The sequence below is a fragment of the Vipera berus genome (assembly GCF_964194415.1).
Source record: "Vipera berus genome assembly, chromosome: Z".
Taxonomy (NCBI): domain Eukaryota; kingdom Metazoa; phylum Chordata; class Lepidosauria; order Squamata; family Viperidae; genus Vipera; species Vipera berus.
In genome coordinates, this window is record NC_138205.1 from 43,536,923 (window position 1) to 43,560,894 (window position 23,972).

At 40.6% G+C, this 23,972-nt stretch overlaps 2 protein-coding genes across 3 annotated transcripts in view; both read right to left on the reverse strand.

Moving 5' to 3' along the window:
- Positions 1-4,522: 4,522 nt before the first annotated feature.
- On the reverse strand, positions 4,523-7,944 carry NEUROD2 (neuronal differentiation 2). Its single transcript, XM_081346463.1, has one exon. The coding sequence runs from the start codon at positions 7,769-7,771 to the stop codon at positions 6,590-6,592; it is 1,182 nt and encodes a 393-aa protein (XP_081202589.1). The 5' UTR covers positions 7,772-7,944; the 3' UTR covers positions 4,523-6,589.
- Positions 4,851-23,972, reverse strand: part of MIEN1 (migration and invasion enhancer 1) — a 443,636-nt gene continuing 424,514 nt past the window's right edge. For both annotated transcript variants that reach the window (XM_081346468.1, XM_081346466.1), the window contains exon 5: positions 4,851-4,860. The gene's annotated coding sequence lies outside the window, so the exon portion shown is untranslated. The remainder of the gene's footprint in view (positions 4,861-23,972) is intronic.

The following is a 23,972-nucleotide window of genomic DNA, read 5'->3' on the forward strand; positions in this document are numbered from 1 at the left end:
CATCAGCCAGCATTAAGGAAGGAGGTGCTGCTTTGAAGAAGACAGAGGTGGGCAGAATAATCCTTTCAGCCAGTGTATTCTTGGCGACCTTGTCACCTAGTTCAGACATTCAGGTGAGACTCTTTCAAAACCTGAATAATTTTGAGTGGTTGCTTTCTCTCTTCTGGCTGCCAAAGAAAAACAGAATTGTTATGGGAGTACATCTTCACAAATCAAATCCTTCACTTAGCACCTGAATTTTAATGATGGCGCATCTTATAGAGAAATCAAGTGATGGACAAGCATGTGTGAACCAGCTGAGAATAATGAGCAGTTAGATAGCACATGTGTGAACTAGCCTATTGATAAAGTGTCTGCCCTATCTTCCTTGACCAGCTGTGTCCGGCTGTTCTATTCCTAAAATAGAAACGTGTATGTCTATGCCAATGTATAGAAATACACTTCCATATGCATTATTGCTAAATTCATCACACATGGTAGATTGAAAGCTTTGAATAGTTCACGTTGGAGAGATAGGAAAGCTTTTGTATAACGTCTGTAATTAAGTTTCTCTATAGCTGCAGTATTTTAAAGAATAAAATAACCGTAAATGATAAATCCTCTGGGTTTTTCTAAGCAACAATTTTGCTTGCTAGCTGGCTGGGTGTCTTCTTTCCTTTTGTAAAAAAAAATCAAAATAAAATAAAATGGGGATTTAAAGATTGGTGTAATGATGCAGATAAATGCTGTAGACCATTTGAGGATGCAGGTAAGTAAATGGAAATGAAGCCGTACCTGTTACTGAATATTTATCTGCATAAAATTTTTGAAACATACATATGAGTATATATGTATACTCACGCATGTTAGTATGCAAGCACTTTCTTCAAAAAAGAAAGAGCTAATAACAATTATTTCTCAGTGTGTATGCATGCAAGGAGGGTGAAGTTCCTTGGCATCCTCAACCATTTATTACTACTTCCTATTTATTTTATCAATATGTGCTTGCCCTCTTACCCAAGAGACATCCAAGATGACTGTTGAATTGCTCTGTTCAAAAATGTGGATGCTTACAGTATAGGGCTGAAATTGTTTGTAGGTGAATTTGCAACTGGAGAAGTTATGCTAAGTGTACGTGCGTTGGCACATATGCTTTTCTTCCACAGGTATTCAGGCTTCTAGAAAACTTCCAAACCGCCCCCCCCACACAAACAATCCATGGTAGATGTGTAGATAATTCAAGGTGGGAGAAAAGGAAGATCAAGAAGATGGACAATTTAGAACCATAACTTTTGATCTCAGGCTCTTGTTTTAAATCAGGTGGGAAAAAAACCACTTGCATGGTTATAGCATACGAATTACATTCTGTAAGAAAGTTGCAGCCCTCTTGCCTAGATGGCAGAGAAAGACCTGTGCCCTGGTTAAGCTGGGGGGGGGGAACGTGTGCAGCTCATTTTCAGTCCTTTAAATAGAAAAGAAAAAAGGTCGGAGCCGATTTAGAGTTTAATCAGCCTGAAAGCAATTCAGATAGAGTAACAATGTACAGCGACTTTCCCTGACATCCCCGCACTGGAATGTTCAGCCACCAATAGAAAGGGAGGAAACGCTGACCTGTGAGGGCAAACCAATGCCTCCCTTGCTTCAGTGGTGCAATGTAAGATGGGGCAGGAAGGACTGCAAAAAATGTGCAAGTGCGGGGGGGGGGAGGCGGGGGGGGGTTAATGCAGGAGAAAGGCAATGGAGATGGAGGGTTTTGTGGAACTTGAGTAAATGTGACGGTATGTGCACCTGGAAAAGGAATGGGGGAGGGAATTCTGGCAAGAGCACCATGGTTTCCCAAGGAGGAGGTAGGATATTCCAGAGAGATTCCAAATTAAGAGACTGTGCAATCCCAAACTGGACAGGAGAGGGAAGAAGACATCCTAGAATCTCTCAGGGTATATCTTATTAGGTTATAATGTTACATTTTTAGCCCGACCCTCCATCTTTACTAAGTTTGTTAATTAAATCAATTTTTATTAGAGAAAGAGGAAAGGTACTTACATATAAATAGAGATGAAGAGGAAGAGGAGGAAGAGAAGAAAAGAATGAAAATGAAGAAGGGGAGGGTGGGAGAAGGAAGAATATCTATCTATCTATCTATCTATCAATTAATCATCTATCTATGTATCTATCTATCTATCTATCTATCTATCTATCTATCTATCTATCTATCTACTGCCTTTATTATTTTTATAAATAACTCAAGACAGTGAAGACATCCAACACACTTTCCTTCTGCTATTTTCTCCACAGCAACCACCTTGTGAGGTGAGATGGGCCGACTTTCCTGGCTAAGGTGGGACAGTCTCCTTCTGTCTAGCCCGGGGCGCTTTAACCACTAGGACAAACTAGCTCTGAAGGGGAGGGGGAGGGAAGGAGAGGTATAAGGAAAAACATAGCCAATGAAACTTCTCAGACAGAAGCTACTAAAAAGCTTAAGAGCTTAAGGTTTCTAGTCCATATTTATTAATTATGTTTATTCTTTTATCCTCAAAAGGAGGGAAGGAAAGGAAAGAAAGTGTATGTGTTTGTGTGCGTGTACATGTCATAAATAGAGAGTTACTTACAAATGCCCATTTCCCCCCTGCCTTTCCAAAGACAGGTGAGCAAATAGCCCCTATCAGCAGGAGACAGAAATATCTGACCTGTTCTGTGGAACCCAAGGAAACATACAGCATTATCGAGATTTTTTTTGTTTTTCTAAATAAAACTTACGTCCTGTGGCATCTTCAACACCCTTAAGAGGATAGTCCTGCAAACAGTGGAGATCACGGGGCAGACAAGATAGTCTTTATTCAGTCTTTATACCAGAGCTCCGTGAGATAAACTAGGCTTTGAATGGGTTAGGGTGGGTTGTCTAAAGAAGGAGGAATCTTTGGAGTCAGTGTTGTCCCTGTATGATTAACCTGATTTCTGTCTTCCCCCATTTCAAATAACTGTTTCAAATGGTACTCACTGATAACTGGCCAGGATGCTGCCACACCGACCAGAAGTAAAACATAGGTGCTTGTCTCTGTTAGGATTTTTATTGAGACATAACTCTTGCCTGCTGGTGTAACTTTTGGCTCTGTGGGCAAAATTTCTCCTATCTCTATATGCAGCTTTTGAACATCAGATAAGAATGCTAACCAGCTCCAAGAATTCCTGAGAGAGAGAAAAGCGGTTTTACAGATCAAGGGGATGTTTTCCCAGAGCTTTTGGTTTAGCACCATACACACTTGGGACAGCTCCCAGATGACCTTATTGGATTACAGTAGCTTCCTTAATAAGTGAAAAAGAAACCTTATGGACTGGAGAGGAACGGTCAAAGATTTATTATTTATCAATGTTTAGTTGCCAAATGTGATTTGCTTGCTTTGAAAGATAACACATCATTTGCATTTGTCCTTGCTTTAGCTTGATTTTCTCTTTACTTATCCAAAGAAAGTAGGATAGCGTGGGTGTGGGTGGCTATGTGTATGGGTGTGTGTGTGAGAGAGAGAAAGAAACAGAGAGGGAAGAGATACATGGTGTGTGTGTGTGTGTGTCCATGCAGCGCATGCATGCCTGCGTGTGTGCACACAGGGAGGGGGATACAGGGATAATGCCATCTGTCCAGGAGGAGGAAACTGCATTAGTCTTTATAAAATGAGAAGTAGGCTTCCTCCCTACTCCAGTGCACATAAAAAGTATACTTTAGTGGGTTCAGAAAGAGACAAAGATAGTGAAGAAATCTGAATATATTTTAGGCAGTTCTTATGAACACCTATTATCAAACTATTTGATAATATGTCTTCAGAAGGGCTGCTTAAAACATGTTTGAATTTTTCACCATCTTTGTCTCTTTCTGAACACATAAAACACACTTTTATTTGTTATTTTAATGTCTTGACTCCTCTTGGGAGTGGGAGCTTGTCTAAGTCCCTCTTCAGAAACATGTTTGGCCATAATGAAAGAATTATATCTTTTGCCCATATATACATTTGGCATTATTTCTTTGAAGTAAGCTAATGCTGAGGGAATCAAATCAACATCTATTATTTATTAATTGTCTTCTTAAGATGCTGCTTCTATTCACTGAATAAGATCATAGCTGACTTGCAGCTCTCAGACCATCAAAAATGTTGGGAATCATTTCAGGAAAAAGTAGCAAATCAATGTTTAAAACACACCGCTGTATTTCAGAATTTTACACACACAAACACACACGCACACACACACCTCTTTTTAACCAACCATGTACCTTTTTTAAAATCTGAAATTCACAGCTAAACTTTGTCCCATGTTAGAGGTGGTGAGAAAGTCTGCAATTCATAACCTTTTTGCCTTTTGATCTGTATTATTTGTTGTAATGTTTTCTTTTTAAAATGCAGAATACCCTGCCATAAACTAAATTAGACAGGATTAAGATGGATAGATGTATCATAGACAGACGACAGACAGACAGACAGATAATAAACTAGTCCTTATTTAAAACAAGACTTTGAGATTTTTTTTGTTTAGCATATCATTTGACGTAAATATTTATTCATCTTAAGGAAACTGAACAGAAACACACAAAAAAGCACTTCTGGTGTCCCATAGACATTTCATATTGTCTACAACTGTTTCTTCCTCTTTCTCTCTCTCTGTTAGTTTTCTTTTTCTGTAAAATGTTGTTGGTTTTTGTTGTTTTATTTTAAAAACTTTGTTCAGAAATGTAAGTTCTTTGAATTTTAAAAATGCTGGTATGTCTAAAGGTGATGGAGGTCACATTAAAAGAAGGGGAAAATTAGAGGTATTTTTTCATCCTCCTTTTGCTCAAATAAAGTCATCAGATGAACAAAAAAAATGAAATAGTACTGTATTGGGGAAAATATACTCTTCTGAGTCCTTAGAAGTTACTGTTTTTTCGTTTTTTTTATAGAGAGACTTATATACTAGTGTATCATTACATAAACATATGCTTCCCTCCCCAAACCCATCACAGAAAGAAAGAATGTAAGTTACTATTAAGAGGGGGGGGGCGGAATAAGCCAACAGAAATATTAAGCATAATAGTATTCTCTTCACATCACCTTTAAAAGTTGCATATTTGCGTTTCCCCAACCTATCCATGCATAACAAAACATTTTGCCATTTCATAAAAATCTCCCCCCCCCCACATTTTTTTAAACATTTTTAAAACAGGTAAAAAAACAGCATGACACACAAATTTTGGAAAATAAGTTACGTGGGGTTACAAGGGTGGTTCAAAAAGTCAGTGATTGTTAAATATCAGGGAAACTTTCCACAGTCCATTTCCCCCAAATCAAAAAGTGCACAATTTTAAATCTTAGCGAGTTTGTTGGTCCATATTTCTAATATTTCATATGGATTCTTTTCGTTGTTTTTCTTTCCTCTTTCCCTTCCGTTTTGTTTCTTTTCCTAGTTTCAATACCTACTTGCATAGATAGAGATAGAATATAGTTTTCATCTGTTTGCCCGTTTATTGCTTTTTCAAGTTCTCACTGCATTGAAAGTTTGATTTAAAGTTTGCAAATATGTTAACACCTTAATTTGTGCAAGCTGATACATATTTACACTGAAGTAAGTCCCATTAAGCTTAATAAGACTAACTCCCAGATAAATATGTAAAGGATTGCAAATGGCATAGATACCTTTTCCGGGGAATTTTTGATTCAGCTACTGGGAGGAAGGCAATCTTCCTTCCCATCACTTGCCCTTTACAAACTGTTTTGTTCTAAAGCCATATTGAACTTTAGGAAAATTTTAGTTAACCCATAAGGCATAATTTAGCATAGGCAATCCATTAGGATGGGGTGAAACTTTGATACTCCCTTCCTCTTTAATTTTGAAAAATGTGATAGTCTCTCCTAATAATCTGGATCTAATAATCTGGATCTTGTTTTCGGATGGGCAAAATCTCAACTAAACAGTCTATTAGCTATAGAGTCCTTTCGTTTGTTTTTTAAATATAAAATTATGCTAGCATATATATTGCACCAGATTTTTTTTCCATAGTACTTAGTGGGGGCAGGGAAGTGGCAGATTCTGTTTATAATCTGATTCCCAGTCGGGGTTGGAGTCCCGCGGAAACCAAGGTGCGAAAAAAACCTCCACCGACTTTCCATTTAAACCGAAGCCAGCGACTGAAAATCAAATGCGACCCGTTGAATTCAACGGAGTTGGGAAGTATTGAAACCCGCTGCCTCAGCTCAAGAGGCTGTTGGATCAGGTTACCCCCCTCCAGCTTCAAAACAAGAACGTCCGGCTCAATTAGTTCACGAATAGGAACGATTATTATTTTAACCTCCCGCCCTTCGATATTTTGTTAATATGTTACGAGAAAAGTGGTTCACAGTTTAAAAAAAAATTGCAGCCCTCGGGACCAAGTACAGGGGAATAGGCCGAGGATCTCTTTATCTCTCTCCCTTCCCCCGCCCTCTCTCATTCTCTCTCTCTTTCAGTTTAGTTTATGTCACGCAAATACCCCCTCCCTTTCCCAGTCCAATAAACTGGAAATCTACAAGTGGTCACGGTTACCCGTGGAACCGGTAGGAGAACGCGACGCCCAAGGCGCCTCTGGGAAGAGGGGGGGGGGAAGGGACTAGTTATGGAAAAAAGCATTGAGCTCCTCGTACATCGGACCTCGGTCGTGATGGAGGTGCATCTCGTAAGGCAAAACATTCTCGGAGTGGACGCCACTGCGCATTCCCGAAGATCCGAACACTAAATTGTGCCCGGAAGGGCGAGAACTGGGGAGGGCGGAGTAGTGCATAGAATAATGGTAATTTTTCTCGTGGTCGGGGGAAGAATCCTGCTTGAGGGAAAAATTCCCATTCACGCACAAAGGAGGGCTCAGAGGCCCGTCGTATTCCGAGCTATTGTAATCTGGCGAGGCATTCCCATAGAGGGACTCGTAGGTGGCGCAGTAAGCATGCGTCCGCAAGGCGTGGGAGCTAGCCATGGTGCTGGAAGCGCACTGCGCGCTGGAGATCCGCGAGCACTGGTAGGTGTAGGGATGCATGGCAAAGGTGGAGTTGGGCCCGTGATATCTCCCCGCCTCCTGGCCTTGCTCAGTAAGGAAATTCCTTGAGTTGAGCTGGAGGCAGCCGGCCACTAAGTTAGTGGTCGGCTGGGACAAACCTTTGCACAAAGTCTGCACATAGGAGACCAAGTCTGGCCTCTTGCCCGAGCGCAGGATCTCCGACAGGGCCCAGATGTAATTCTTGGCTAAGCGCAAGGTTTCGATCTTGGACAATTTCTGCGTTTTGGAGTAACAAGGCACGACCTTGCGGAGATTGTCCAAGGCGGCGTTAAGGTCGTGCATCCGATTGCGTTCCCGGGCGTTGGCCTTTTGGCGTCGCAGCTTGGAGCGCTCCAGCCTGGCCTTGGTCATTTTCCTTTTTTTGGGGCCTCGTTTCTTAGGCCGATCGCCTTCCGCTTCCTCGATGCCTTCCTCCTCCTCCTCCTCCTCCTCCTCATCAGCACCCAGGTCGTTCTCCTCTTTTACCTCCGAGTCGTTGGGCTCCTCCTGAAGAGGGCAGCTTTTGCTTTTCCGCTCCTCTTTGTCGCTCGAATCATCCTCTTCACAATCGTCCGCCCAGCTGGAGAATTTCTGAACTTCTGGGATCAAGCTGGGTTCGCTGAAGAGGCGCGTCAACATGGTGGCTGGAGGGGTGACGGGGGCGGGGAAGAAGGGAGGGAGGAGAAAGGCGCACGGATTGAGCCGGCCGGAAAGAAGGGAAGAATGGCAACGAGAAATAGTCACACAAGTTGGTCTTAACATCCACCACTTAACACCCACCAATCAATTACCCTGGACCCCTGGAAGATTATTTCAACCCACAGATAGTTGGTCGGTCAGCCTTTTCCAGCCAATTGCTCGGAAAGCTGTCAGTTCCACTCCTAAACAGATTTCAAGCTTTCTGGCCAAAATATAGAGGGCCCTCCCTTCACCCAATCTTTGCTGCCAGCCTGGTCACCCGAACCTTAAAGTGACTTGGAAGGAGAGAGAGGAGGGGGGGGGCAGAGAGAGAGAGAAGAGAGAGAGAGAGAGAGAGAGAGAGAAGGCTGTTTTCAGACATCCACCTCTTGCTGAAATCTCAACCAGTTTCCAGCTGAAATGGAGTTATGGTATTATTACGGTCTGATTTCAAACTATAAGTTGATTATCATTACCCTTCTGCAGTTGATTCTCTCTCTCTCTCATACACACACACACACACACAGATAGATAGAGAGATAGATTCCTTAACAAACCGCAGCTTTTTCTGCAAAAGCTTGTGCCTAATGCCTTCCTTGTTATCCAGATCTCTCGCCTAATCTCTATGTGCATGTGCACGCGCGTGTGCGCGTGTGTTGGTGTGTATGTGGGAATCCCACCCTTCAAATCACAGGATGTAACTATTCTAAAGCTTGCCTAAACCTTTTTAGTGAGCTGCCTCCTAAACCTGTCTATGCTCCCGACTGACACGAACAGCATTACCTTTGCATAATGGCAGTCAGCCTCACTTACTCCCTCCTCGTTTCATTTTTTTAAAAAAAAAAACATTGCACATATGCAAAATACTTTATACACACACACACTTCTTCCATGCATACAAAGACAGAACTTGGGGTGGGGGAGAGGGCAGGAAGATTAGTTTAGAACTTGCCTTAAATTGGTTTTCCCCCCATTCTTTCCCTAAAAACAATGGACTCATTTAAAAAGTGTGTTTATCATTAATTCATGTCTACATTGCTTTCCCGCTTAATTGGTGCAAAGCTGAGCTTGATACCTCTTATCCCTCTTCCTTACAAATGACCCCTTTCCTTTATTGTATCGAAAAACAATGGATTTTTCTCCATTTTTTTACGGGAACTCAGAGCCATATTATTCAGCCTCGCTCCCCTCTTTGGATTAGTTTACCAGATTTAATGGAATTAAAAATCATTAAACCTATCTCATCTGCATCCCGGCATAATAGCGCATAAGACTGCTGCTCTCGCTTGCACAGCTTTCAGACGGGGATCTCGGGAATGCCCAGTTAAACCCAGAACTTTTCTCTCCAATTCCCCCTGCCTCCTTCTCCGCTTAGAAAACCGGATCTTTTGCCTTAGCTTTTCCTGGATCCTTTCCTTTCCAAGAAGAATTAAAACAAGCATTACATTTCTGAAGGTAGACACTTCGCAGCGCTGAAACCCCACCGACCCCGCAAATCTTCACTCCGCGTCCCTCCCTTGCTTGCCAAAATCCTGATAACTTCTCCGTCGGGACCCGGTTTTTGTCCCCCCCCCACGCCCCCCCCGGTTGGTTTTCCCGTTCGAGGGTCCTTTCCGTGCTCCCTGGGAGGAGGAGAAAGGGTTTAAATGTTCCTTCTCTGTTTATGGCATCATACCCTTTCTCATCCTCCTTCTCAGGGCGACCCTCGAGATTGTGGCATCTCGGCAGATTTTCCCTTCCCATCCATCCTCCTCCGCCTCCTCCTCCTTGCTCCTCTCCCTCCCCCCTCCCCTCCTCCCTCTCTCCCCCCTATCCCCCCCCCTCCGCACATCCAGACCTGAGACCATTTTCCTGGGAGAAGATTGAGCTGCCGAAAGAACGGATGGGTCCATGTGCCACTTTTGTGCGCGAGTGTTTGCAGTCATTTTATGTTGCCTTTGGAGCGGGGAAGCAACGGGGGGGGGGAGAGGGAGAGAGACAGAGAGACCGAGAGACGTCCACGAACCAAACCCCGGCGCAGATAAACCCCCGAAGCTAGAATAAATCGCTTGCAAGATGAGATTAGGAAAGATAGGGAGCATTTCGCAACCGTAATTGCTGGAGATCTGATTACACAGTAGGTAGGTATGTACAAGTGTGTGTGTGTGTGTGTGTGTGCATTTCTCCCCCACATCTTTTAAAATATATAATGTTATTACCAAATTGTTTGCTTTTGCTTTTTTCCCCAAGTGGTTTTGTATGGGTAGATAGATAACCTTCCTTCTTATACAAAACCGGCCTTTTTTACATCAGAGGTTTTATGATCTAGACATACATTTTACGTAGAGATAGCTTTCCTACCTCTTCCCCCCACCCCACTCCCACCCTGCACTTCATGCATTCCATTTCAAAGATACAAATCGATTGGGATGTGCAAACATCGGGGGGTGGGGGGAGAAAAGAGAAAGATAAGAACTCGAGGGGGGGGGATTTAAAAAGTGGCCAGAGTTGCAACCCAGTATTTAAGTTTCTAGCCCCCCCCCTTCCTTACATAACTTACCTCCAAAGCTGAAATGAGGAGTCCTCAAGTCCTCGGACCCCGCATCTTTTGGGAGTACGGAGGGAAAAAAATGGGGGGAGGAAAGGGGGAAAAAGACTCCTTGAGGTCCACCCCGTCTCCTTCACTGTCTTATCCAAAAGGAGGAGGGAAGTGGCACGCTTCGAGCAGGCAGAGGGGTACCAACTCTGATGCCAGACCATATGGCTGGCACGTCATCTACTGGAGTTATCACATGAGCTGCGGAGATTGACATGCGCTCGCGTGTAGGGAGATCTTGCTCTCCTGGGAAAGAGAGACCACCATCTGTCACTCCCTATTCTTGAGAGAAAAAAAGAAGAAAGAAAGAAAGAAAGAAAGAGAGAGAGAGAGAGAGAGAGAGAGAGAGAGAGAGAGAGAGAGAGAGAGAGAGAAAGATAGAAAAAGAAAGAAAGAAAGAAAGAAAGAAAGAAAGAAAGAAAGAAAGAAAGAAAGAAAGAAAGAAAGAAAGACCTAACCCAGTCATCACACTGACTGGGATCTACAAGATGAAAGAGACTAGGAAAAAAGAAAATAGCAAAGGGAGGTGGGAACAATAGAATTTGTGGACATAGGGGTCGGGGCGGGGGGGGGGGCGCGGTTAGGGAAATACTAGATAGCAGAATGTATCTTGATGTAACTGGTTGTAATATTCCTTGAAAGAATGGATGAAAGACATTTTTTTTAAAAAAATTAACCTCACACCCTATCATATGCTCTGGTCACAGCTCACCTATGGTAGAAGAGGGCCTTCCATCTTGTACTTGAAGTAACCTTCCTTCCTATTTGGTATTTTTTTTTAAAAAAAACCAACATTGATTGGTTTTATTATTTTTTTTTAAAAAAGAACTGGGATTTGGCCACTGAGGGGATGTGCACTTGTGTTCCTCTCTTGTTTTCATTTGGTAGCCAAAGGGACAAGTTCTGTCCCACCCATCATAACTGGTTAATATGAAGCGTATTCTCTCCCATCCTGGGAAAATATTTTTCAGGGTCTTAATTGAACTGAACTGAAATGTGTTGCTTCCATTCCAATCCTGTTCACCTGGATTTGTACAAGTGAATGTTCCCATCATTTTGTACTTCATGGACCAGAACTTTCAGGTCTTCTACATTGTTAATCTTCCTTACTCCAAAATCTGACATCCCAGAAATGGAATGGGAAACAAATAAATACAGTTGTTAGCTGTTCCTGTTCAGATCCCATTCACTGTCACAGAGAAGTTCTTAGTGGAGTTGTGCCCCTTGAATCTGAATTGCCCACCAGAATTTTCCTACCCTAGTGACCTTTCATGATGGATCTTCATGAAAAAAAACCCTGTCTTTCAAAACATTATCAACAATGGGGAAAAAGACCCATTCTTTGAACTCTTCAAGATGGCTACACTCAACCATCTCAAAGAACTAACTTACCTTATTTGACAGTAAGGGCTCCTTCTAAGTGGATTATTTTTTCCTGAATTCAAGAAAATATTTCTCCCGAGGTAGTCTATATATCAAGAATATATTAGATAAAAGGAAAAGTTCTTTTATTCTTTCACCTCATGATGGAGGTGAAAAGAAGCAAAATATATAGTGTTTGACTATTAGGTTGCTTAATTTTTTCTTGCATATCTCACAAAATAATTAAACTTGGCACGCTGTATTTCAAACACTGTATTCATAGCACATTTCCCAATCTGGTGTCTTCCAGATGTGTTAGAGTCCACCAACCCCAATATTGTCACAGTCAGCAGCCACTAAAATTCAAAGTAAATAGTGCAACCACGTTTGGGAAGTTTGATAGTTATTCCTAAAGAAAAGTATGTTATAGGGTTGAGAACCCAAAATGGAAATAGTATTAGAGTAATTTACTAAAAAGAAAAGCTTAACAGGTATTTTTTTTAAAAAAAAAGAAAAGGAAATTAAGTATCAGAAATTGGATGGAATTCCTCCATCCCCCCGCCCCCACTAAATGATTAGAAGCGAGAGAGTCTCTAAAATGGCAAGGCAGTACTTGAGTCAAATGCAGTAAAACATTTTCCCTGCCATTCATTTTCAGAATTTAGTTCTAAAGATCTGGCCATTGCCACTAATTGATATAAATCCAGGAAGATATTAGATTTATTACTGGAGAACAGGTCTATCGTTAGCCGATGCAATGGCCATAGCCATCCATTACGTATAGGCTAATGTAATTTCCATACAGGATCATTAATTTAAATGTTTTCTTAGAGCTGTACATGTAAGCTCAGTTGATAATGGCTCTTTTCCACTTTTGGCTTGCATATGGAGATAGCTTTAGAAATACATACATGTGCAGAAAGAGTAGCTTCAATGAGCATGGAGTTAATTAGGGGTATTTCATTATTCAGATTCCATTCCTTGAAGCCACATTCAAATTCAAAGTATGTCAGGAACTCCTTTTATTAACTAGATTCATGGATATATGTCCCCAGTAAAATAGGGAAAATTATTAGAATGTGAAGTAACATCAGTATTTGTTCTGATTTTCATTATGATTATACTTCACGGTAATTACATATCCTTTTTTCCTTATGTGTATAATAGGATATATTTATATATATAAAACTTTGAACATCAATTAAAAATATTTTTTTTTACCTAAAATTGGTTTTGAATCAAAATGTCTTTATGACAATATTGTGTTTGGATACACATGCAACACACTTGAGAGCTAGGTATAGACCCAAGTCTATCCTGAATTTCAAGTTCTCTCTCTCTGAATTTTTTAAAGATTCTGACTATCATTGATATTTTGATCTCATTACCAGGAATACTGTACTAAAAGACACCCCTCATTAACCTTCCTCCTGGTGATAACTAACCCAGTAACATCTAATGACAGTGACTTTATTTCCCTAGAGTTATTGAATACTTTGTGTGGGTTCTTCCCCCAACATTTCAGGCTGATCAAAAATGTTTTGATAGTTGTGATTTAATCTGTTCTGGAATGACACTCATTACTTCATCATGTTGAGTGAACCAATCAAATTAATCCATAATTTTTTTGGTGGGGAGGGGGAGGGAAGAAGAGCCTAGCATGTTACATGAACATAGCATTTGCGTTTTGTTAATCTGTATTTAATGTTTAATATGCTATTTTAATTCGGTTTTAATTTTTGGGTTTTTAGTGTTTTGCTTGATCAGATTGGAAAGTGTGTTCATTCTGATAAATTCTAAAAAGGGTAATCTCCATATTATATATTGTTTCTCTTTTCCATGTCCCTTCCCACCACAGAATCATTAATATCCCATTCGGCTCTCTGAATATGTCACTTTACTTCAGTGAATACAATGTGGGTATATAAAAACAACATTGATTCTCTGTAACTGTGTGGTCTCCAAGAGGAAAAGGCTGGGTCAGATTTAGCCCTTATCTCACTGCCCTTTTTTAGGTTCTTCCAGTTCCCAGAATTCTCATCCACCAAGGATGAGGAGGCAGCTGAAGAGTGGGAGCAGTTCCCTAGAGAAAGGAGAGGGAGTGGCTTAGACAGCAACTACTGTGGATGCTAGCTGAGCTTGGGAAGGCTGGAATTGTTGATGACTTCTGGAGAAGCAGCAGCAGCAGCAGCAGCAGCAAAGCATTCACGGCTAGATTTGCCACTCCCTCTTGCTGATGTCTACACGTGTGTCCTGCATCTTCCCTTCCTGACCTGCACCCTTCCTGTCATGCCAGTTCAAGTGCAGTTATCAGATTGTTCTGTGCATTTACAGTCTGTTCTCCTCCAAGAAGCCAGCCAATCAGGGTTAATAAGGAGGATCTGTCTTGCACCACAGCGTCTGAGGGGAGAAATAAGGTGGCTTTTTTGGGCAAGAAAAGACTGGAGCAATATGGATATTGCAGGTGACTGGCCAACAAAACAATTGGCAGCAGGCACCCGGTAGTGATGCTGTAAAGCAGGAGTTGGTTGAGCTGGGGCTTGTGCTCTTAGGGAGAATGAAGCAGCTGCCCCAGGAGTGGATCTGGGATATCATGAAAAGATAGAATGTGGCTTGATAGAAAATATCAATTCTGTTATTACTGGCAGAGATTGGTTTTTCTGCCTTCTAATTGAGTTGACCTTGGGCACTCTGCACCTTGAGACAGGTTGCTTGAAGTCATTACTTGTGCCTTAGGCCAGGGGTAGGCAACCTTGGCTCTTTTATGACTCATGGACCAACTCCCAGAATTCCTGAGACAGCTATGCTGGCTCAGGAATTCTGGGAGTTGAAGTCCATGAGTCATAAAAGAGCCAAGGTTGCCTACCCCTGCCTTAGGCAGAAAAATGCCATTGGCCTGCAGTGAGGTTATCAGTCTTGGCGCCCTTGAGATGCAGGTGCACCATTTAGATGAATCTAGTTCATCATAATAAAGGGTCACTTGTGAACTATGTCTTTCGGTTCAAGAGATTATGAATTAAGAGGCAAACAAAGGACTGAAGTCCTTAGAGGAAGTGTGGGATAAAACATATAGTAAATAAAAGCATTCATAAAGAAAGACTGTAGCTTGCACTCAAGAATGGGGAAAGAGTGATCAAATTAGTGGTTGCTCCAGTGGGAAATACCACAGAGTTTCAAACTCTGCCCCATGACTTTGTGGAATTTTTGGGAGACTTTATGCTTCATGTTGAGCCAACTCTAAATTATTACCCCCACTAGGTCAACGATGCTGTGCAAGTCTTCAGTTGTTGTCTAGAGATTAAGAGAATAGTAGGGAAGACAATATTAACCTCTACATGATGGATCTGCTGTTTGCCTTTAAACATTTAAGCTCACCAAATGGAGTCATGTTCCCCCTTGTGGGTTCTTCTGGACTTGTCTCCTGTTTGAAAGGTCCTATGACCAGAGGAAGCCTTTGCCTGTTGCACCAGCTACAAACCTACCTGACCCAAGAAGCCTTGGCGATAACTTCTGTCTTTATCACCATGTCCCAGGAATATTGCAATGTGATAAAAAAAAGAATTGCCCTTGAAAAGTTCAGTACATAATACATTACACAATTTGATAGCAAGTGAAATATGATTTTGCAAAATACATCTATTCTTTGGGCACTGTGTTCTGTACCAGCCTGCTACCGGCCCTGCAGAAAAGGCAGGGACAACCCCTTTTACAAGAAGGCAAGAGGCTGGAATTACGCCTGCCAAATTTATTACTACAAAAACAAATGGAACAAGACAAACCAAGAAACAGGAGCTTTAAGAAACATGAACTATCCGAGCAGTTGCCTTCAGCAAACCAGCCCTCCCAGACATTCCCCTTATATAGAGTTCAGGGCGTGGCTTCTCTCTGCCTCCTTCCGAGAAGCCCCATTGCCTTCCTCTGTTTACTCCTAATTGACTGCCTCCTGCGTCGGGCATCCTTGAACAGGGCCAGCTGTGGGTCATCTTCATCCACGCTGTCAGGCTCACACAGCTGGGTCTCCGTGGTGACCAAGATGCTGCCTGGCTGAGGGCTCTCATCAGCAAGATCTTCAACCCCCTCAGCAAGGTCTTCAACACCCCCCTCCTCCTCCTCTGAGTTGTCTGACCCAACTGCCGAACCCACAGGCTGACCCTGAATCACAACACACTGCACTGATTGCCAGTGAGCTTCTAAGCTCAGTTCAAAAGTCTTTACATGTAAAGTTCATTAAGGCATAGCAATAGATTACACAAAGAATAATTTGTCTCATATGATTCTGCAATCCTGTGAGGTTATCTGGGAATGCACGTTAATGTTCCACTTCGAGGAAAAATTAAATGAATGTAGACTAGAACACAGGTCTGCAACCCGCGGCTCCGGAGCCGCATGCGGCTCTTTCAGCCATCTCCTGTGGCTCCCAGTCCTCTGCCATGTGCAGTCCAAAAAAAAAAAAGTGGGACTAAAAAAGTTCAACCAATCAATTCAAATATGCAGGGTAGGTGCATATCTCGCCTTGGCTCCACTCTTCAGTCAAACCGTGTTCTGCACATGCGCGCATGTACGCGCATGCGCACAATTTTTTTGCAGCTCCCAGTTTTTCCTTTTGTGAGGGAACCGGTTCTGAGTGGCTCTTTCACTGTTTCAGGTTGCTGACCCCTGGACTAGAAGATAGGCCCTCTCTCTGGTTACCCCCATATTATGGAAGATGCTGACCTCAAAAGTTTGTTCTGTCTCTTTGCTTTGCAACATTCTGGAAAACAGAATGGTTTCCAAAGACCCTATGCTTCTGTTCTTGCACTCTGGTAACATTTCCTTTTTTAGCTGAAGCATTGAACTGCTACAGTTTTATTATTCATCACTTGGAATTTTTTTGCAAGCAAGCAATCAAGTAATCAATCAACCAATCAATCAAATAAATAAATAAATAACTTGCAGAGAAGCATAATATATCTAGGATTATACCTAATCATCTGAAATGTTTATATCTAATATTTCTCCAAACATAAAAATAATCAAAAAAAAATCCTACTGGATTAGACCAAAGAGTCATCTAGTTCATAGATCATTCCCATGCTATCTGTTAAAAGTTTGATTTTAAAAGAACGGGCAGTTGATTTAACAATTATTAGTATTACATACATCCTTCAAAATCCCACTGTGTAAGAATGGGAAGAGAGAATACTTCTTTAATAATAATAATAATAATACTTCTTTAATAATCAGTGACCTATCAGGATCTAAAATAGAAAATGTTTATGAGATAGAACTAGAAGTGCCAGCAACAAACAATAAAGCAAACAAATACTAAAAAAAAGAGACTCGGTAACAGAGTTTTCAGTACATAATTCAGGTTACATTATCAAAACATCCTTCTCAACTTCCCTTAACATTTCATACCACCAGTTTAAACTGATAAATTTCTAGAAATAGCATGGTCAGTTGAAAAATTTGTCAATTCAATTTCATTGAGATATATCTATGTCCTGTTATTAAAGTTTACCTAATTTTAATTTTAATTATATTATTCAAATTAAGCCTTTAACATCCCAAATAATATTCACAACCCAAATTTCCCTTATTTCATTACAGCAAAAACTATAGCATCTAACATGTACACAGTGGCTGAGTAGCTATGTTCTACCTAATAAACATTGTCTGTTTCACATCCTAATACATCACACGTCACTGACAGGATCACAGCCTATGTTTATCAATCTACAACTATTTATACACAACCAGATTCTGTTTTAAATTTTAGCTAATTCTTAATTCTTAAATAAAATAATCAAACGTCTTTTAACATCAAATGTGGGATCTATAAACCAAATTTCCACTATGTCAGTGCACAAATTATGTCTAAAATAAGCCTGATACATAAACACATTCTAGTTCTATCTCATAAACATTTTCTATTTTAGATCCTGATAGGTCACTGATTATTAAAAGGATAACCTTTAATGGTTTTCTAAGAACTCATTTTTAAAATCTAACTGTGGCTTTTTTTGCCAATCAGATTTCCAGACCAAGGCCTTTGAATTGCCAGATAGGTCTCCCTTTGCTCCAATACATATTATTTGAATCGAAGGAGGTCATCTAGCCATCAGTGGTCCACAAAACCCAAACCATTTGTAATCATTATGTTGTTGCCCTGTTAGTTCTAGTCTCTGTATTTGCTCTAAAAACTTTATCTTCAGTTCGGTCTGGATTCCTCTTCCGTCTGGGTTCATCTGCTTTAAATAGAGAGTCTTATCCAATTTTGTAATTAATGCTTGGCTATCCAGGCTTTCAGGAAACTGTCTTTGTTGATCTTCCATGTCCTCTATGTTAGCATCACTATCTTGCACATTAAGTTTTCCCATAGTATATTGTTGGTCCTTAAGGTTATTTGCCATAGTGATAGTTCCTTGTACTTTTAAAGTTGTCGGTTCTTTGGATAGTTGTTGCTTATATTCCTCTGTCTCAATAGTAATATCTTCCAATTTTGTTGTATTCTGAAGTGTAAATTCTTTAGTTGCAGTCTGGGTTTCAATTTGTGACTTAAGGTTGGCATGTAAATTATTAAATCTGGAGATAGACATCTCAGTGACTCTGTTGATTGTTTCAAGTATAAGGTTATAGTCAAGTGAGGTTTGTGGCTGATCCTTCTCCATTTTGTAATAATTATAAATAGTCCTTGGTGGAGGCTATTTTTCAAACAAAAGTCAGTAAGAGTCCACTTCCACAAGTCTAAGCCAAATTCATCTCCAGCTGTTTCAGCTTTTTATCTTAATGCCAAGGTCAGTCCAAAATGTAAGCAAGCTTGTTTGCCAATAGTATTCACTAGATATCACCAGAGTACTTCAGAACCTTTTCAGACAGTATCTTTTTATTTATTTATTTATTTATTTTTGTCCCCTTTTTTAGACTAATAAGTAGAATAGTCTATTTCTGTAAATATAGGAACTTTGGGCCAAAAGTAGAAAGGCAGTAAGTCCAATAAATCAGTATAATTTAGTAGAAGGCTTTTTCTTTTCTCTCCCAATGTAGACAAAGGCCGCACTTAAGGAGGGTGGGGAAAAAAATCCCTTCCCTCTCTCCTCGCAGGGGGAAGCAAATTCAAGAAGCTTTTGGCAGGGAAAGTAGACAATTAGGATAACAAGAAGGCAATTCTCACCCAGTTTTAAAGTGCTTTTCAAGTGCTTTGTTGTGCTTTTGGCTTCGGCAGGAAATGGCTAAATGATGGGCCATGGGAATGGCCGATCCTTTCTTCTTCCGTTAGGAGAGTAGCTCCAAGTCAACGGGAGGGCTGCTGCCCTTCTACCACTGACTGGAGAGACCTTTCCCCCACTCATTGCCCCTCCAGGGCAACTTTCAACCCCTTTACAGCCCCCCCCCATGAAGAAATCCAGGCAACACGAGGAGCTATTCCCTTGTGCATCTGGGAGCACCGAAATTCCGGAACCGGAAGCCGGAAGAGAGAATACTTCTTAAAGTGATGTCATATTGTTGCTTCATCTGAAACAAAGTTTTAGGGTTTTATTTTTCAGTTTCAGCCAATGTTTATCCATGAACTGGTGTGAGAGCTTAGAAAGATGGTACAGAGTAGCATCTTTTGTTAAGAGCTCCCTCTAAAGCTTCTTTTAATTTTTAACTAGCTCTTTATTTTATTCTATTTTCATCTCTTTTTCTTCTGCTAGAGCAGGCATGTCAAACACAAGGCCCGTGGGCCGGATGCAGCCCAACATATGGTTACATCCGGCCCGGGGACCTGCTCTGAAAAGAGCAAAGAACTGGCCTGCTGGACCTTGGCCTGGGCGCTGATCTACTACCTGATTGCAGCCATCAAAGCCAGAATGCACTCAGTGTTAAATCCAGGGCTTTTTTTCTCATAGAACGCTCAGATCGGCGTTCCGGCACCTTTTTTTTTTGCAAAAAAAAAAAAAGTTTTTGCACAAGCTGTGCTGCTATTGGCTTAAGGCTAAGCCTATTGCAGGCTTTGCTCTTTTATGACTCATGGACTTCAACTCCCAGAATTCCTGAGTCAGTTATGCTATTGGCTTTTGGAAGCCAATAGGAATTGCTGCTGAGCTAGCCAAAAGACCCGGCAGGCAAATGTTGCAAGCGAAGGCAGGAAGTTTGCACTCCTCCCTGCTCTCCAACTATACCATTTCAACTAGGTAAGTAAGATATTATTTGCAAATAGGATATCCAAGTATGACTCAAGGAAATTTTCCCTGCATGGAGTGGTTTGTTTCACTTTGTTTTACTTTTCAAATTGCTGTAGGGAAGAAATGATGATTAGAAAAAGGCAGGAAGTTGATTTATTAGGAAGAATTCATTTATCCCATGCTAGATCTTTGGGAGCTTAATACCACCAGCACAGAACATTTGCTTTTCTGAAACTTCATTCAAATTCAATTCCTGATAGGGGCATTTGAAAAAATAAGTTATTTATTAAATTTATATGCTGACTATCTCACCAGGATGACTCTGAAGTCAAGGAGAGGGCTTGCAACTTCTGTTTGTAGTTATCCACATTTCTGCACACTGAGATAATCGGCCATTGTACAAATACAGAGCCTATCATGCTTTTATATTTATATGGAACAGATAAATTATCTGAAATTTTTGGAATGTGTAAAAAATTTGAACCAGCCCAGAAACTCATTTCCCATTGTTTGTGTATATAGAAAGTAAACCCTGAAATAAATTTGGAAAGAGCAAGGACTTTGATTAAATGGAAATGTTGCTAAACATAGAACTGTTGAGTTAATTTGCAGCTGTTTCTGCTGTTTTCTTTTTATGTGCTTATCTAAAGCATTAGTTTGGATCATTGGAAAGAAAAAAGATTTAATATTTATGATTCAAAAATATAAATATGTGAGAAACATGTTTTAAAGACCTTTGCAGCTTGTTCTCATATATACCCTGCCACAAAGGAATAACTAAAATTATGAAATTTAGAATCTACCAAGCTTCCCTCCCATGGACAGAAGACAATCCATGGGAAATGTGAATCCATAATCAATAGCTTTAGCAGCAATAATAAATCTAATTATGCTATGCATATTTAAGTTAGCCAAACCCTGAAGCAGTGGTAGCAATCTTCTGTCACAATGGCAGGCCCTTTAAGATTATATAATTGTTAATCATATAAGTGAAGAAATGAGGAAAACTGTGGTTAAAGAAATTGATCCAATAATAATCATTGATAATTGATGAATCAACCACAATAAGCAAAAAACCTACCCTCATAGTATTTGTTGGATGCTGTATCGAAGGTATGGGAATGAATTCACCAGTAAATTTGTTTCTGGACTTGGTAGAACTTGAAAAAGTAACAGCGGAAGGGATATTTGATTCCTTACTCCAATGTCTTTACTCTTATGGAATGACAGAAGATTATTTGAAAAAATATTTGATTTCTCTGGCATGCAATGGTGCCGCTGAGATGATGGGATGTAAAAGTGGAGTGAAAAAAATTGCTGTCAGAACATTTTCTGTCTATTATAGTTTGGCATTGTACTAATCACAGACTAGAATTATCAGTAAGTGATGCTGCCAAGGAAACTTCAGGAATAGATTCCAATCATTTATTGATAAACTGTATGTCATATACCATACCTCCCATGGGGAGGGCCTTCTCTGTGGGAGCGCCAGCCCTATGGAACCAGCTCCCCCCTGAGCTTCGGATGGCCCCAGATCTCCGGTCCTTTCACCGCAGCCTCAAAACACTCCTTTTCCATCAGGCTGGCCTGGACTGACAGGGATTTTAATTATGTTTTTAATTTTTAACTTAAATTTTTAACTTATTTTAATTTTAATTTATTCTTCAGGGGCCATTAATTTAATTTTCTTTTAACTTCTGTATTATTGTATGCTATTGTTGTTAGCCGCCCTGAGTCCTTCGGGAGATAGGGCGGCATATAAGTCCCAATAATAAATAAATAAATAAATAAATATACCATCATATACCAAGGAAGGAACAGAGGAAGGAAGAAATGGAGGGTGGGAGGGAGGGAGGAAAGAACAGAGGATGGAAGGGAGGGAGGTGGGAGGGACCATGTCCCAGCACTCACCCCGGTCCGACTCTCCTCTGCCAGAGACCCTCAGATCTGCCCCAGTCCTACCCAGGAACCCCTGAAGCAAGTGATGTCAAGCTGGCCACACCCACCCAGTAGGCCACGCCCATCCTAGCCACACCCACCTGCCCCCCCCGAGGGCAACCATAATGCTGATGTGGCCCTCAATGAAATTGAGTTTGACACCCCTGCGTTAGAGACATGTATTTTTAGCATTTTTGTTGGAAGACTGGTGTTTTGTCTCTGCCATGGGAAACAGGAAAAAGAGCTAGCATTCATATTCTATTTCTCAGACTTCACTCAAGCCTGCTTAAAATTGATAGGTACTTAAAAAGTAAACAGCCACTAACTGTAAGTAATCAAACTTCTCCTAGTTTTCCTGTTAGCTTCTCAAACAGATATGACTCCCTGGAATTGGACCTACAAGCAGAGAAAGTGTGACCCCAACTTTCAGATCTTTCTGTCTCTCTCTTCTTTTCAGATCTCAGCTGAAAGGCTCATGCAATAAGAGGACTTAAACAACAAAAATATTACTGACTTCATAACCAGATAATGCCTACTAATGGCACAAGCAGTATTGCCAATTTTGGGGCTTCTGGCCAGTTAACAATAAAGTGAACAGTCTAAAAAAGACTTTTATTAAACCTAAACACAGTTATCCAAGTACTGCTGCTGAGTCAGTTAAAACAAGCTCATGCAGAGACGATTTTAATTCAAAAGCAGATAATAGCTGTGGAAAGGTAAATCCTAATTTGGAACCCAAAAAGAGAGTGAGAATAAGCTAAAACATCTTAGATCCAGAGGAGTGTGCAAAGCAAGTTCCACCCTTGCAGGAAGCATTGGACGAAAGACAAGTAAATCATAATGGCTACTTATAGCAAACCTGATGACTCTACAAATTCAAAATAGTAGAGTAAATAGAGGAAAATGGGAATCCAGAAGTGCAGCCATTCTCTCCCTTAGTCTGCTTCTAAGTGTGGAAGGGAGTTTGTTGATTTGCAAAAGGTTGGATGGTTCCCAGGCAGGAGAAAGTCTAAAGAAGTCTTCTTTCATTCAAACACCCTATTATTGCCAGGATGTTATGGTGAAACCTAGCTGGAGCTAGTTGGACATCTTCCCATTATGTGTGTTCTACATAGAAGCAGCAAGCCCGTTAATTACCCATCTGGCAATAAGAGTGTTTATACTTTAAAGTTGAATTGTAGCAACAAAAAAGTTGGTAGCCCCAAAGACTTCTATCACCAATGTCCTTGAGAAGAGAGAGTCTGAATAAACAACCTGTATTTCTCACAGCAAATCAGTTTTCTGAAGAACCCTTATAAAGAAATTTGAATAACTCTTTCAGTACCTTGTCAGATACTTAACTAAGGAGTATTATAAAAAGGCTTGATGATCTGAGGGAAATGTTAGCAACAATATATAAAGCTGTTAAACCTGTAATAGATGTGGTCAAGAAAATAATGCCTATTTTGCAAAACTATTTGCTGGTTCATCCCCTATTTCATTATGTAACAACAAAGAGTTTTGAGGAGTAGTTTTCCTTTATTCCCCCTACTCTCTGATTTTAAAAAAATGACACCATACACAGAAATGTAAGTAACAGAAATAAAGGTTGACAAGAGGAAGTAAGATACAGCTCAAATCTTGGTGGCCCTTACTACTAGGTGAGGATGGTCTTGGGGCAGGACTGGGTTATTAGGTGGTCACCCTTAGATCAATGTTTCTAAAAACAGATATAAACCCAAAATCACCAGCTAGGGCTACAACTTATGAAGCAGTTCAAAATGATCTAAGGAAAGAATTTGAGTCAAGGAAATCATCCTTACCTAGAAATAAGCTATCCTTCCTGGACTTTGCCAACCTGCAAAAGCTGGGGTGGCAGGGACAGGAACTGGCCCTCAGATATGATTCTCCCCATTATTTAGCTGTAGAATTTTCATGTAAATTCTCTGAAATAGTTCTACTGAACATATGTCAATCCATACAAATACCTGCACTCCACAAAGGATCATTGTTTTATTTTACACCATCTCATAACAAAACAGTTAATGTGAAGAAACTGTTTACCACCTTCATAAATCTCAGTCTGGTTTTTGGCTCTATAAACAGAAATATCTTTTGGAAGAAAATAGCCAACTTAAGTATGGAACCCAAAACCTTATTCTTGTTTAAGATTCTCTACTCAAACACTCATTTGAAAGTCCATATTCCAAGTGTTCCCTCCCATAATCATGTTAGATAGGGTTGTATCTTAGCTCCAATTCTTTTTAACTTCTGTGTCAATGAT

Excerpts from the sequence above, each read along its gene's own strand:
- NEUROD2 (XM_081346463.1), bottom strand. The coding sequence starts at position 7,771 with ATGTTAAGACCAACTTGTGTGACTATTTCTCGTTGCCATTCTTCCCTT.